This window comes from Apium graveolens, chromosome 10 (assembly GCF_009905375.1).
Source record: "Apium graveolens cultivar Ventura chromosome 10, ASM990537v1, whole genome shotgun sequence".
Taxonomy (NCBI): Eukaryota; Viridiplantae; Streptophyta; class Magnoliopsida; order Apiales; family Apiaceae; genus Apium; species Apium graveolens.
In genome coordinates this window covers 176,267,465-176,283,755 of record NC_133656.1, presented here as the reverse complement: position 1 = coordinate 176,283,755, position 16,291 = coordinate 176,267,465, and the positions used below count along the sequence as shown (strand labels likewise).

Genomic DNA, 16,291 nt, shown 5'->3' with positions numbered 1-16,291 from the left:
TGAAAAGTATGGGTCTGTTTCCAAGAACTTTGTTTCAGGAGAGTCAAGTCAAGCCAAGAATGGGAAGAAGGCTAATGTTGGTCACATGACTGTCAAACAGTTAAGTGACAGACTTGAGAAGATAGAGGTAAAAACAGAGACTAAAAGGAAAAACAATAGGAATGGTAAAGTAGGGATTAACAAACATAATAACTACACACCTGACAAATATGCTCCTAGAAAAATCTGTGTCAAGTGTGGTAGTGTAAATCATTTGTCTATTAATTACAAATCTGCCATGCCTACTCCCATGTCTGTTCAGCCTCAATTCTCTAACATGAATGCCATGCCTCCCATGCCTGTTAATGCTATGGCTACACTGAACATGAATGCACAGTTTGCTAACATGCCATTTCACCTAATCCATATTATGCTGCATATAATATGCCTCAAATGCCATTTAGCATGCCTTACTGGAATAACATGTTTGTACCAAGCATGTCATTTCCTGTTAGCCATAACATGCATGATAATTCTGTTGCATCTAGTGGTTTCAAAGGCCCAACCCAAATGACTAAGGAAGAATCTGAAATTCCTAAGTCAAATGAGTTAAGACCTAAGAAACAGAAGAAGAAAGCTTACAAGGCAGGACCCAAGGAAACTTGGGTACCAAAATCAACTTGATTTGATTTTGATGTGTGCAGGGAAACAGAAGGAATCTTTGGTACTTGGATAGTGGTTGTTCAAGACACATGACTGGTGATTTTACCCTGCTCACAGAGTTTGAAGAAAGAGTTGGCCTAAGTATCACTTTTGGAGATGACAGCAAAGGTTATACTGTGGGATATGGCTTGATTTCAAAGGACAATGTCATCATTGAAGAGGTTGCCTTAGTGGATGGTCTCAAACACAATCTATTGAGTATCAGCCAGCTTTGTGATAAAGGCAACTCAGTAACCTTCAACAAAGAAACCTGTGTTGTGATTAATAATCAAAATAACAAAGTGGTTCTCACTGGTGTGAGAAGAGGAAATGTGTATCTAGCTGACTTCAACTCAACTAAAGCAGAATCTGTAACTTGTCTTCTTAGTAAAGCAAGTCAAGATGAAAGTTGGCTATGGCACAAGAAGCTATCCCATTTGAACTTCAAGACCACGAATGAGCTGGTAAAGAAAGAGCTAGTTAGAGGCATTCCTATGGTGGAGTTTACAAAGGATGGACTGTGTGATGCCTGCCAAAAAGGGAAGCAGATTAAAGCATCATTCAGGAAGAAACTTGATTCAACAATTGAAGAGCCTCTACAACTGCTTCACATGGATTTGTTTGGACCAGTCAATATTTTGTCAATCTCAAAGAAAAGATTTTGCCTAGTAATTGTAGATGATTTCTCAAAGTTCTCTTGGACCTATTTCCTAAAGTCCAAAGATGAGGCTAGTGAAATCATCATCAATCACATAAGGCAAGTTAACAATCATCCTGATTTCAAAGTTAGAAGAATCAGGAGTGATAATGGAACTGAGTTCAAGAACTATGTCATGAGAGCATTTTGTGAGGAAAATGGAATCTTGCATGAGTTTTCAGCAGCAAGGACTCCACAACAGAATGGAGTAGTGGAAAGAAAGAATAGATATCTTATTGAAACTGCAAGGACAATGCTTGAAGAATCAAAACTACCAACATAATTCTGGGCTGAAGCTGTAAACACTGCATGCTACACTCAGAACATCTCTCTGATTAATCAAGCAAGATGCATGACACCTTATCAATTGTTCAAGAACAAGAAGCCAACTCTGAACTTTCTTCATGTCTTTGGCTGTAAATGCTATATTGAGAAATCAAACTGATCAAAATGGGAAGTTTGATGCTAAAGCAGATGAAGGAATTTTTGTTGGATATGCTGTTGGTAAAGCATATAGAGTCTACAATCTAAGAACCAATATTGTTGTTGAATCTATCCATGTTGTGTTTGATGATAAAAAGATTGAAGGACTAAAAGATGGAGATTACCATGAGAGCCTCAAATTTGACAATGTTGAGATGGTCAGTGATGAAAGTGATGATGAGAGTGATCAAGAAACAGTGTCTAAGGATAATGCAGATAAATCTACTACAAATGAAGCACAAAACTCAACATCCGTCGAGTTACATAATGCTTCATCCGTCGGAAGGCAATCTGTATTATTCGTCGGAAGACAACCTGCCTCATCCGTCGGTACTCAAAATTCACCATCTGTCAGGTTATCAAAAGGAGCAGGAAGTCAAGGAAGATCACCCATAGAAAGCACCCCAATCTCAAATCAAAGATCCACAAACTCAGGAGGAGTTTCTAGCAATCAAAACTCAATCACACATTAAGACAACATTGAGGTCTCTTCATCTAGGGCTAATCTACCTCAACCAAGGAAATGGACAAAAGATCACCCCTTTGAACTGATTATTGGTGATCTTTCTTCCAGAGTTCAAACCAGGAGAGCAACTCAAGAAGAATGTCTATACAGCAGCTTTCTGTCTAAGGAAGAACCAAAGAAGGTAGAAGAAGCCTTGTTAGATCCTGATTGGATTTTAGCTATGCAGGAGGAGCTAAACCAATTTGAAAGGAATAAAGTTTGGAAGATGGTACCCAAGCCTACAGGAAAGAATCCAATAGACACCAAATGGGTATTCAGAAACAAGATGGATGAAAATGGCATAGTAGTAAGGAACAAAGCAAGATTAGTTGCTAAAGGCTATTGTCAGCAAGAAGGAATAGATTTTGATGAAACATTTGCTCCTATTGCAAGACTTGAAGCCATCAGAATCTTCTTAGCCTATGCAGCCCATGCCAATTTCAAGGTCTATCAGATGGATGTCAAAAGTGCCTTTCTGAATGGAGATTTGGAGGAAGAAGTGTATGTAAGTCAACCTCCTGGCTTTGAAGATCCAAATTTCCTAGAGTATGTCTATTATCTACTGAAAGCACTTTACGGACTGAAGCAAGCACCTAGAGCCTGGTATGACACTTTATCAAAGTTCCTTTTGGAAAATCACTTCACAAGAGGTACTGTAGATAAAACTTTATTTTTCAGAAATGTGAATGGCTCTAGCATACTTGTTCAAATTTATGTAGATGATATTATTTTTGGCTCTACAGATGAGAAACTTTGTAAAAAGTTTGCCAAACTGATGCAGAGCAAGTATGAAATGAGTATGATGGGAGAACTAACTTACTTTCTTGGTTTACAAGTTAAGCAAGTTAGTGATGGAATATTCATTAGTCAAACTAAATATATTTTTGATCTTTTAAAGAAGTTTGATCTAATGGATTGCAAATCTGCAAAAACTCCCATGGCCACTGCAACTAAGCTTGAACTAAACACTACTGAAAAGTCTATGGATATTTCAAGTTATAGGGGCATGGTTGGCTCACTTCTGTACTTAACAGCTAGTAGGCGAGATATAATGTTTGCTACATGTTTGTGTGCTAGATTTCAGGCTGATCCTAGAGAGTCTCATTTAATAGCTATTAAGAGAATTTTCAGATATCTCAAAGGAACACCAAACCTTGGCATTTGGTATCCTATAGATTCTGGTTTTGATCTAACTGGTTATTCAGATACAGATTATGCAGGTTGCAGAATTGATAGAAAAAGCACAACAGGAACCTGTCAATTTTTAGGAGACAAGCTTGTGTCCTGGTTCAGTAAAAAGCAAAATTCAGTTTCTACTTCTACAGCTGAAGCTGAATATATTGTTGCAGGCAGTTGCTGTGCACAGATTTTATGGATGAAAAATCAATTGCTAAACTATGGTTTGCAAGTTGAAAGGATTCCAATTTTCTGTGACAACACAAGTGCAATTGCCATCACTGAAAATCTAGTGCAACATTCAAGTACAAAGCATATAGACATCAAGTACCATTTCATAAGGGAACATGTAATGAATGGTACTGTAGAGTTACATTTTGTTCCAAGTGAGAAGCAACTTGCAGATATTTTTACCAAACCACTGGATGAATCTACCTTTTCTAGGTTGGTAAGTGAGTTAGGTATGCTTAATTACTCTTGAATTTATCTGAATTATTTTGCAAGTTGAAAAGTAGCCAGAAATTTAACTGATTTTTAGTCTTGGATGAAAATTTTGGCTAAGTCAAAATTTGCATCTCGACGGATGACCATTATCCATCGAGTTGAGTCATCCGTCGATATACAAATTGTAAATAAAAATCAATTACCTTTCTGGAGTATTTTAAAGCTCGACGGATATCAACTTATCCTCATCCGTCGAAGTGTCTAAATCTTAACCGTTAATTCTCTGAACATTATCCATCGAGTATACTTACAGTTTGTAAGCATTACACGACGGATAATGGGTAGAATTTTTACAGTTTATTTTAAAATGGCTATTTTAGACAATTTCTATTGGGTAATTTACTTCTCTTTATTATTTTTATTAGTTGATTTTGAGTAAAGTATAAAAGCTTATTTCATTCTAATCATTTTCTTTTATCATTCTCAAATTCAACTGTGTTACTTCATTCTCTCTCAAGCAAAAATCCTCTTTCTCTTCAAGCTTTTCTTCTCTAATAATGGCACCCGTAGTTAAGATCATGTCACAGACTGGGTTCATCTATGAGAAGAACAACTTCACTGCCTTGGTCAATAAGGGGATTCAGCAATCTGAAGACTATCATAAGATGATGGACTTCGTGCACAACTGTAAGTTAAGTTTTGCCATGCTGGAATCACCCACAATTTATTGTGAAGTTGTTGAGGAGATGTGGACAACAGCAATCTACAACTCTACTGACAAAACCGTCACTCTAACCATCAAAGGTAATGATTTCTGTATCAATAGTGATGTAATAAAAGCATGTTTCAAGATTCCTGATGATAATGTAACTGCACCACACACTGACACTGATATTGTCAATATGCTCAATTCCATTCATTATGCACTTCTTACTTCAAAACTAAGTAAAATTAGAAGACTAGGTCTTAGGAAGGAATGGAGTTACTTGTATGATGTTGTAACTAAAGTCTTTTCTGTAAAAATCAGTAATTTTGATTCTGTGAACATTTCCATGCTTAACATGCTATACATGCTAGTTACAGACAAATATTACAATTTCAGTGACCTTGTTGTGTATGAGTTAGGTTTTAAACTAGGTGACTTAGCCAAAAGAGGAAAGAATATTTACTATGCTAGATTTTTTATGCTTTTGGCTAACCATCTTTGTCAAGAGATTGAACTTGAGAACCCAAACAATAAATTAGCTTGTTGGGTTCAAGAGAGAAGAATCATTGCAGACTTGAACAGAGCCAACCATCACAAGGATGTGCCAATGTTCTATTTTCCTATAATGCTGACACCTCAGGTAAGTGAAGTAAGTTCATCCAGACCCTCAACTATTCTAATCTCTTCTATTTCTTTGACTTCAGGCTTAGCTATGGAAACTGTGACAATGACCAAACAGTCGCCTACCAAAGCTGCCAAAACAACTGCAATTTCTAAATCCAAATCAAAGAAAACCCCCTCTGGTATCTCTCAAAAGGTACCAGTTGAAAAATCTACCAAAGCCAAAGAGGGGAGTGTGAAGGAGGGTAAGATAGGTGAGGGAAGGGGTGAACATCAAAGAAACCCCAAGGATAAGGTTGGAGAGTTGAGTGAATCCCAGCCTAGCCACACTGCAGTTTCCCAACAAACTGTAGTGCTTAAAAAGGACAAAAGCTCACTTCTAGCTGCATCCTCCCAAAAGGATGTGGCTATTGAACAAAGCTCTCATCCAAGAGCACAAGCCAAGAGGGTTAGGGACACAAGCTCACACTAAACTTACACTAGAAAGAAGAAATCCAAAACAACTGGGGATGCACAGGGCACACACTTAGTGCAAACTGGTGCTAAAGACACGGTCCCTGCACCTTCTCGAATTCAGATTGATGTGGCTCCAATAAATATGGAGTCACAGCCAAAATCTCTCATAATAGAAGCCACAGAAACACAATACTCACCAACTAACTCACTGGAAGTGGACATGATAAACACTTCAATTCCTGATTCCCCTTCTTTAACTCTGTTGGGGAAGCCAAAATCTAGTGCAAGTGAGCATCATCTTTTAGATGATTTGTTGGCTCACTTGCCAATTCTTTCTGATTCTATTGTGACATCTGTGCCTCAAATAACTTCAATCAACACAGAGTCAACAATAGTTTCTCTTCCCACCTCATTCATTTCTACTCTCTCGATGGATATTGCTCATCCGTCGAGTAGTGATTGTATCCCGACGGATAAGCTTAACAGCAGTTATCCGTCGGATAGCTTTACCACTCACCCGTCAGAAATCACTTATCCGTCGAGTGTCTCTGCACAACTTCAAACTTCAATAATTTCAAGTGCAGAAGATTTTGTGGTAATACAATCACTCTTAGGACTGAGAGAGGAGAGTGCATTGAGTGAGAGGTTGGGTTGCTCCCAGGCAAAAGGAGAGGAAAAGAGTGAATCTCAGCAATCCATTCATTCAGGATTGGCAAAAGTGAGTGAGAGGAGTCCCACCTTAGTAGGTGAAGGTGAGGGTGTGAGGGTGGGGAGCCAGGGTGAGACCCTGATGCAACAAAAGAGAGAATATGAGAGAAAGGCAGGTACTGGAGAAATAAGGATGGAACCAGCCATTGCTAGTGAGTCAATGATTGTGGATGATGCTGAAAAGGAAAGACAATTTCAGCAACATTACAAAGCTGTAATTGATAACATTTCCTTGGATGCTGACACTTTTACTCACCCTGTTTCAGCCTATCAACTGTTGGCTGCTCAGGGCAATGTGGAGGCAGAGCAGACTTTGAATTTAGTGCACACCACAGAATCTCTTCAAAGAGATAAAGCTGCTGTGAACAGAATGCCTTCTCAAGCTGGAGAGCCATATGAAGAATTTGGAGTAAATTCTGATGATGATGACTCTGGTTCTTTGGATGGAAGCATGAACTTAGGGGGAGCTGAAGGCCCAAGTTCTGCTTTCAGTTTACCTAAATGGGCATGGGCAAAGGAATTTTCACCAGGGCAATTTGAGGTGTCTTTGGTAAAACAAGTAATAGCTATTCAGCAGGCCCTTCAGGAAGCTTCAGATGCTGGTACCAAGGTTGTTCTTCAAGCTCACCTAGACTCCTTATATTTAATGAAGATCCAACACTCAAGACAGAATCTCAGTGTGGATGAATTGAAAAAGGATATAGCTGACTTAAAGACATATAACTCTGAAAAGCTGGATTCAATAATGCCATATGGTACCATGCATGATCTATTACTAAGATTAAGGAGAGAATCAGATTCTGACAAGAAGATAGCCAAGCTGGAGAACAAAGTTCAGGTTATTGAGAATTCAGTGGCTCTACTTCTTCAAAATCAACAGACTCAGACAAATCTTCTTATGCAACTGGCTAAAGCACAAGGCCTAACTCCTCCACTTGATGATAACAAAAAGGGGGAGAGAGAATCAAGTAAGGGGGAGAAAGGACCAACTGAGGGGGAGAAACTTCTAGTTCAAATCAGCAAAGTAATTGTACCTTCAATTACTATCTCCAAGCCACCAGTTGCAGATGGTATAGATCTTATAAATGCAGCAGCAGCAAATTTGAAAGATGCTGATAAAGGAGAGTTGACTCTGATCAACTGGAAAAAGATTGATGAGGAAATACAGAAAAAGTTTTAATTAGTTAAGGAACCAGATCAGTCAGCCATCCATCACTCTCATGTCAAGCCAATCAATGTGAATGAGATGAGCATGAACTATCTGGAGAAAGGACAATCTTCCTGCATCAAGACTACAAAGGCTGAGATAATTCTTAAACCAAGGGAAAACTATCCAAAGTTATCTTTGAAGAACCCTATGGATTCTGTGTATGAGACACCCAAGCCTGATGAAAAGAAGCTTCTGTCAAGATCTATTCTCCTCTACAAAGATCCAGCTGATTCAGCCTCAAGAAAGAGAATTGCAAAGATATTCAGAAATGGGAAGGAAATTTGTGTGGTAGCTGGACATCCACAATTTGTTCATGCAAAGGAAGAAGAAAAATCCAGATTGAAGCAGGAAAAGAGGCAAGCTGCTCTAGATGCAAAGAAGTCTAAACAAAAGAAAGAACAGTTTGCTTTTTTGGCCAAGCTACAGGCTGTGAATTCTTCTCAACAAATTCCCTCTCAACCATCTCAAGCTACTGAATCAGAGAAGAAGATTGAAAAACAGAAGAAATCCCCAAGAAAGAAAGAACTGGCTAAAAGAATAAAAAGAAAGTTGGATGTTGTTGACAAGGAATTGGAAGATCAATTTCCAAGGGAATCCACTCAAGCTGAAACTCAAGCATCAGAGCCCTCTGTGGTATTTGAAGACATAAGGGTGGTGGACCCCTTCAGGAACATACATGGAGAGCCTATTGTGCCAAAGGATGAGCCAATAGAGTGGGATAAATTACCAATTCCTGACTTCAACTTGCCAATTCTTACTAAGCCAAGAAGGACAAAATCAAGGGCAGTCAAGAAAGTGAAGCTGTCACCTCTCAAATCCAAGTCAGTAGTCAAAGCTCAACCCAAGGTCAACAGGGGAGACTACTTGTACTTGTGTGACATCAAAGAATTCTCAGATCTAAACCTTTATCTGGAGGAGCTGGATGAGGTAAGGGCAATTGATGCATACAGAAACCTACCTGAAAGGTTGGTGTTCAAGTACAAAGGGGGAAGGGAGATTTAGTGGCCTCTTCACAGGATACTTCAAGAAAGTCAAGCTGTGTTGATCAAAGTCTATTCATCCTTCAAGAAAAACTTTGGGTTCAATGTAACTGCAAGAAGATTAGTATTGAAGAAGATTGAAGAGCTAAGGAGTGTTAGAGCCAAGGATGCACTACCCAAAACTCTTATCATCCCATACACAGGGAGAAGAGTGCATCTAAGGCCCTACTGGCTGATGGAATTCATGGATGACAAGGGTGTGAGAAGATTCTTCAGGTTAGAAGACCAATTGAGTATCTCTAGCAATGAGACTCTCTTAGAAATGCAAGAAATGTTAGATCTCTCAGAATCTGGTGAATTAGAATTCCACAGACAGCTCCAGAATCAAATTGAAGAAAATAACAGAAAGCTTGGAAGAAGATCCAGACCTTCAAGAAACTAGAAAAATCTGCTCAGACTAGAGGAGCATCTTGAACTGACTGTGAGCCAAACCTTGTACATTTTTGTTTAAATTGAAGCACTTTCAGTTCTATCTACTTATCTTTAAAAATATATGTTTAGGATGTTTTGTTATCATCAAGTATCTCTTAATTTATGGCTATAATTCCAGTAGACATAAATTGGGGGAGATTGTTGTGAATATGTTGAGTACTTGATGATTACCTAAACAAAATATCTAAGTAGATTTTACTTAGTGAAATAATGTAGCACTCGACGGATAAGAATTATAGTCCCGACAGATAACTCATTATAGTCCCGACGGATGATTAACTTATTATCCATCGAGTGAGTAGCTTATGTAATAATAAGTTTGTAGCACAGTATTGTATGCACCTTTATATAGAATCTGGAGTAGCATATAAGTCATGTTGACTTTAACTAGATATGCAGAATAGGTTGATTAACTGTACATAAGCAATGTCTTGTAATTCTGTATAAGTGAAATGAAGTCAAGTGACAAAATAGCTACCAACGGATGATTAACAAACCTTCGACGGATGATCAAAATAGCTACCAACGGATGCTTAACAAAGCCTCGACGGATGATCAAATGACTATCAACGGATGTTTAACATAGCAGTCGACGGATGATCAATTAAGTCATCGACGGATGATCTGAAAGTCGACAGATGATCATATCAAGATTCAAACATCAGTTGAACAGTGAAAGCTGACACCAGCCGTTGAGTTGGATACAAGTACACTGTGGAAGCTCATTAAATGGGTAATAGAGGACGAAAAGCAGCAAAGATCAAGACTGTTAGATTTTATATTTATTCAGTTCTTTTGACTTTGTAATCTTGGTAATATATAAACCAAGAGAGTAGCAAATAGAAAAATAACTGAGATAGCTAAGAAACAACAACAGAGAAATCTTTGTAAGCACTATCTTTACCATTTCCTGTGTTCTTAGCAGTTCTATTTTGTGTAAGCAGCTGTGAGCATTTCTGCACATAGAGTCCTCTCGATATATTAAATATATCTCTGGTGGAATTGTTTAAATTCACCAGAAAGTTTTTGAAGACTCTTGTTTTTAATTACTTATGTTTTGATTCATTCAAGTTTACATTCCGCATTGTGCTAATCAAAACAAATATATCCATAATCGAGTTGAACATTTTTATTTCAAGAAAAAGGTTCAAGAATTTCATTCAACCCCCCTTCTGTAATTCTTGCTATATTGTTAAGGGACTAACATCCGTGTATAATTTAATAATATTAATTTCACACTTATTCTCTCAATTAACGTATCATTAATATTTATATTTTTAAATCTCGGTGAAATATCAAAAATATACTTATTTTAATTTAGATTTATGTTTGAGGAATAGATCTATATATACATATATTTTGTCAATAATAATGATAATAATAATAATAATATATCATCCAATAATTATACGTAAGAAACATATCAACCATAAATCTAATTCAAATTAAGTAATTTTTGATGTTTGAGTGAAATTAAAATTCTTAATATTAACATTTATAACTCTCTTATTTATATTATTAATTTGGTAATTAATAGAAAATGAGTTAGATGTCAATATAAAAAAATTATGTATCGAGCATACATATCTGCATTGAACTTCTATTTATGTCTCTATTTAGATAAATTTTATTTATATATACGTATATATTATTGTCATACTTTAACAATTGTATTTTTATGGTACAAATAAATTCAATTACAGACAAAGATTAAGGAACTTTCATTTATATAAGTACAAAACATACTTGTAAGTGTTGTATGACTTATCGATCACAATTTTAACATAGCAAATACACGACACATTTTTAACATACAAACAAATAAAATAATTATGAATATATTAATATTTTATACATATTTAGAGAATGCTCACTAGCTAAATATTGTGTTATGTATAAGTAATGGACCTCCAAGATATCTTGTTATTATTTTTTCTATCGTCCCAAGTGAGTTATATACCATTATATTTCTCAAGTAATATTTTCTTTCAAATGTACGGTAAAAATGAACACAAACATACATATAATTTTTTCTGATAGACTTCATTAAACATATGATCATGTTGGTTGTTGTATCAAATGAAACATATAATCTTAGTAATATTTTTGTATCAAATGAAATTAAAAGGAGCCTATGTATTAAACATATGATCATGTTGGTTGTTGTATCAAATGAAATTAATGTTCAGGACTATGTATTTGTTAATATTGAATGAGGAATGTGAAAAGTTATTAAGGTCAAGAATAAATATTAAAATAACAATCAAAAATAAAATTATAAGCATACAAACTACTATATTATGCTGTATCTCAAACAACCACAAACATTTTTAAAGAAACCCGGTCACCCTTAGTAGTGGACAACAAGAAAAATCACAAACATTTCTACATCAACCCAATGGATCGCCATTAGCAGTAGACAACACAACATACAACTTTCGAACTCTATTGTTTTAGCTTAATGACAAATTTCCAAGAACACGTTCAACCCACATATCACCACGCCCCAAAAATAACTCACATACACAAACAAATACGTCTTCAATCCACCGGGCAATGATATACATATATGAGGGATGTAAAAAGTTACTAAGGTCCAGAATAAATATTCAAATAACAATCAAAAATAAAATTATAAGCCTACAAACTACTATATTCTGCAGTATCTCAAACAACTATGAACACTTTTAAAACAACCCGATCACCCTTAGCAGTGGATAACAAGAAATATCACAAATATTTCTACAACAACCCTCATGGATCGCCATTAGCAGTGGACAACCAGAAATACAACTTTCGATCTCTATTGTTTCAGCTAAATGTCAAATTTCCAAGAACGTGTTAAACCCACATATCACCACGCCCTAAAATTAAGTCATATACACAAACAAATATGTCATCAATCTACCGAGAAACACCATATATGTACTCTTAATAATTGCTGTTAAAACCAATACTCGCAATAACATTGCAATCACAACACAAAAACTCATGCTCATATACACAAATAACTACATCATTTATCCATCAGACGGCAACAAAAATATAGCATTAACAATTATAATTGAAAAATAAAAATTTAATTCACGCAATATAAAGCAGGTCCGCGCATTGTACATGTTATAGAGTTAGTTTGTTAATAAAAAGTATAATCGAGAGGTAATGAGATCAACTAATACTTAGTTTAATGGAGGAGAAAAAGTAAATGTAGTTAATTTTACTTAAAAAAATTTAGCAAAAAAAAAAATCACTTAAAATTTAAGTACAATTTGTCTTGTTAGTATGCGGAGCGGATTTATTTAAAAAAAATTAAACAAAATTTCACCCAAAATAGATCTTAGCTAAAAACACAAACCCGAATCCCGACATTGTTTTAATTTAATTTTGAAAGACCAGTGGCTCGGTGTAACCTGGAAACTAGGGGAGAGCGCAGTTCGGTTCAGTTCGGTTTTTGTATAAAATCGAAACCGAATTTTTCGGTTTTAAAACTCGAAAACCGCAACAGCAACTGAATCACCGGTTTCGTTTTCAAATGTCCCGGTTCGGTTATAATTATTCGGTTTCGGTTTTAAAACCGACAAAAGAAAAATAATTATAACTTAAATAAAAAAAGTTCGCTTAATTAAAAAAGCCAACCACGTCATATAAGTTTTTACAAACATGTCTTGCAGATATAGCTTAAGGATACATTGATAGACTAATTGTAGTAGAGAGACTCTCAAGACTTGCTGAACAGAGGGATTAATGAACAGAGGGAGTAACATCCTGCAGATGCAAGCCTAAAACATTTCAATGATCTTAAAAATTGATAACGGCCTCTGTAAACCGACAATTTATGTAGTTTACAACCTAAGTGCACCTCCTAAATTTATATTTTAAAATTATATTTATATTTTGATGATGTGTATATATATTACATAATATATTTTATTTATTAATATATTATAATAATCGGTTCGGTTTCGGTTTTTTCGGTTCGGTTTAACTCCAAAACCGGAACCGACTATTAGTAACGGTTCGGTTTTTCAGAATCTCGGTTTTAATTCGGTTCGGTTCTAATCGGTTCAATTTTAATCGATTTTTATCAGTTTCGGTTCGGTTTCGGTTTCATTTCGGTTTTTTTGTTCTGCCCTACTGGAAACTACTAAAAACATGCAGAACTTTGTTACCGGCACAGTTCAAAGAAAATTTTATTTATTATTTAAATCAACAAAGTACATACATATGGGTAGAGCATGAACATTACAAGCAGTGTTACAGAAATCGGTCGTATCGCCGATAAATCGGCCGAAATATCGGCCAGATCAGGGTTGCCGATATAATTAGAGTGAATTTGTTCAAAAAATGTATTGGGGGAATCATGTCAAATTTCGTGCCAAATCGGAAAAATTACCGGGTCAAAACCGGATTTCAATCTCAGTATTATGATACTTAAAAAGGAAAGAGTGAAACGGGAAGTGTAAAACGGGTCCCTTGAATGATAAAGAATGAAAAAGCTTAAAACGAAGAACCATACGACGGTGTACAGAAAGGGAAGCCGTAAAAGGGTGAGATAGAAGTAGAGCTGACAATTCGTTCGTTTCGTGTACTTTCGTGTCGTGTACTTTCGTGTTTCGTGTCATGAATGTCTAACCCAAACCCGAACCGTTAAGGATTCGTTTCATTTCGTGTTCGTGTATCTTTATTTCGTGTACGTTTCGTGTCGTGTTTCGTGTAATTTAAAATTAATAATAAAAATAAAGATAAATAAAATATATATTTAAATATTAAGTTTTTACTAATCGAGTTTTAAGTCAATAAGTCATAAAGACTCAAGTGCAGTCAAATCTTATGAAATTTAAATTTGAATCTATTTTATATCTATATTCTGTAAATATTATATGTAAAATATTATTATAATATATATGTATTCATATAATTTTGATAAATTTATATAAATATTTATTCATTTCGTGTACGTTCATTTCGTGTCGTGTAAACCCAAAACCGACATTAAGTTCATCCGTATACTTTCGTGTTCGTGTACCAAAAATGTCAAACCAAATCCGTTATTTTTGTGTCGTGTACGAAATTACCGGCTCTAGATAGAAGGAGAAGAGGATGTGAATCTATGCAGTTGTATACTTTTTTAATAAATAAAGCGCATATAACAAAGTTTTACTCCACTAACACTCTACGCAAAACTATATATTATATTATAGAGTTGTAGTACAATATACTTTAGGTTGTAGTACAAATTACCACATGGACTTGGTTTAAGGTCCATGATTCAGGCCCATTTACAATTAAAATCTGTGTGATACAGATACATATATAATATATGTTTTACTTATATAAATTTAAAAATATATATATTAAAATATAGCCAATTTTATTCTAATTTAATATTCTGATAAATCATAAATCGGTAGTTCAACCGATTTAGACTCTGTTTGGGATTGCTGTTAAAAATTACTGTGTTGTTAGAAAAAGTGTTGCTGAAAAAAGTGTTGTTATAAAAATTAAATGACTGTTTGGTAATTTTTTTGATATGTATATGTATTGATGCAAAAAATTAAAAATAATGATGTTTTTGGTAAAGTTTGATGGTGAAATCAGCATCTGTTTACCGCAACAACTGAAAAGCAGTGTTTTTTCTAAAAGTATAGGGGGACTTGTTTTCTCTTAACAGCGGCTTTTAGGCCAAAAACACTTTTCCGAAAAACAGCTTTTAAATTTTACCAAACTATTTTTTAACTGATTTTCAGTGAAAACCTGTTGTATGCAATAACAATATCAAACACACCCTTCGTCCGATTTCCGATTTCTGATTACAGTTAACATGTAAAAAAACAACGAAGATACATTGGCTTTTTTTCTAATAAAGCATATGCCTCCTGGGCTTAAACAGAAACCTAGAACTGAATGTTGTACGAACCACATCATAAAATAGACCAAATTGAAGTCCAACAAATAAAACAACAGGTGATGCAGCCAACCCGGTGATTAGATAAGGTACCCATTTCATTCCTTTTGTATAAACTAAGAAGAAGCTGGCACTGAAAGCAATCATCATTGCTGTGATTGAGATGAAAAGTGCTAGGAGGCCAATCATCAATTTTATAGGTAAAGACGCCAAGAAATCTCTTTCTGCGTAACGCGCTGTGAGAATGGCCAAGAACATGAGTATGGAAGCTGAAGAACTGAACAATGATATGGCATCTGTTATTACAAACACAAGAAAGGCACTTTCATTCTTAAATATTGGATGCCCGCTTTCCTGATTGTTACCGCCTGGAAAAGTAAAGGCTGCTGCAAACATAATGGTGGTTATAAGCGCAGCAACAACCATGCACTGAGATGCTGTTTCCTTCATCCACCTTTCCCCCTTATCCATTAACTTTGCATGCTCCTCGGTGAATAAATCTCGAGGAGTTTTCCCTTGTTTGTTCTTCATTTCTCTTAAAGACGGCTGCACCATAGATTCTACTTCCTATTTGGAAAATCATTTGTAACTTGTTACAAATTGTAGGAAAATCATAGCATGTATGATTCAAGATCATCGTCTAGGGAAGAAAGGATTCAATTCAAATAAGCATAATCAATAATGGTAAAAGGTAAAATCGACCACCAGGGTCTTGCCCCCTGTGATCTCCGTCTTCAATTCCCCTCCCGGTACAAAAAACATAATTACATTGAAATAACATGTACAAATAACAAGAGAAAAGGAAAAAAAAATGAGACAGCAGTAAATATTAAATACTGATTTCCTAAAATTACATGGATTATTTCTTAAGAACTTTTCTGTTTAGGACCAAGAAAGTTACCTTGTACCAAAGTAGTTCCCGTTGCATTTGAAGAGCTACCCCTGACACAATACAAAGTCGAGTTTGTTCTGGCAACATGGCAGCTAAGTGTAGTATATTGTTGTCATTTTTGTCCGTGAAAGAAGTTACGAGGTCCGTAATTGAACCTATCTCATATAACAGATTGTAGACACTCTCTTGACGATGTGAAACAGCAACATGAAAAATTGTTTGTTCATTGTCATCAATCTTCCATACCAGCTCAGGACAGGATTGTATAAGCTCGGTTATCAGCTTAGTGTTCCGAATGCAGCAGCAACAAACAAAAGTCGAGACCTGTGTATGTG

At 35.6% G+C, this 16,291-nt stretch overlaps 1 protein-coding gene across 1 annotated transcript; it reads right to left on the bottom strand.

Moving 5' to 3' along the window:
• Positions 1–14,954: 14,954 nt before the first annotated feature.
• Positions 14,955–16,291, bottom strand: LOC141693288 (ankyrin repeat-containing protein ITN1-like). The gene is made up of 2 exons (XM_074498334.1): positions 15,966–16,291; positions 14,955–15,631 (listed from the first exon to the last, which is right to left on the bottom strand). Exons 1-2 carry the CDS (start codon positions 16,041–16,043, stop codon positions 15,017–15,019), a joined length of 693 nt encoding a protein of 230 aa, XP_074354435.1. The 5' UTR covers positions 16,044–16,291; the 3' UTR covers positions 14,955–15,016.

Coding starts and splice junctions, on each gene's coding strand:
- LOC141693288 (XM_074498334.1), bottom strand. CDS start 16,043: ATGTTGCCAGAACAAACTCGACTTTGTATTGTGTCAGGGGTAGCTCTT. Junction 15,632..15,965: donor GGGAACTACTTTGGTACAAG/GTAACTTTCTTG, acceptor TTTTCCAAATAG/GAAGTAGAATCTATGGTGCA.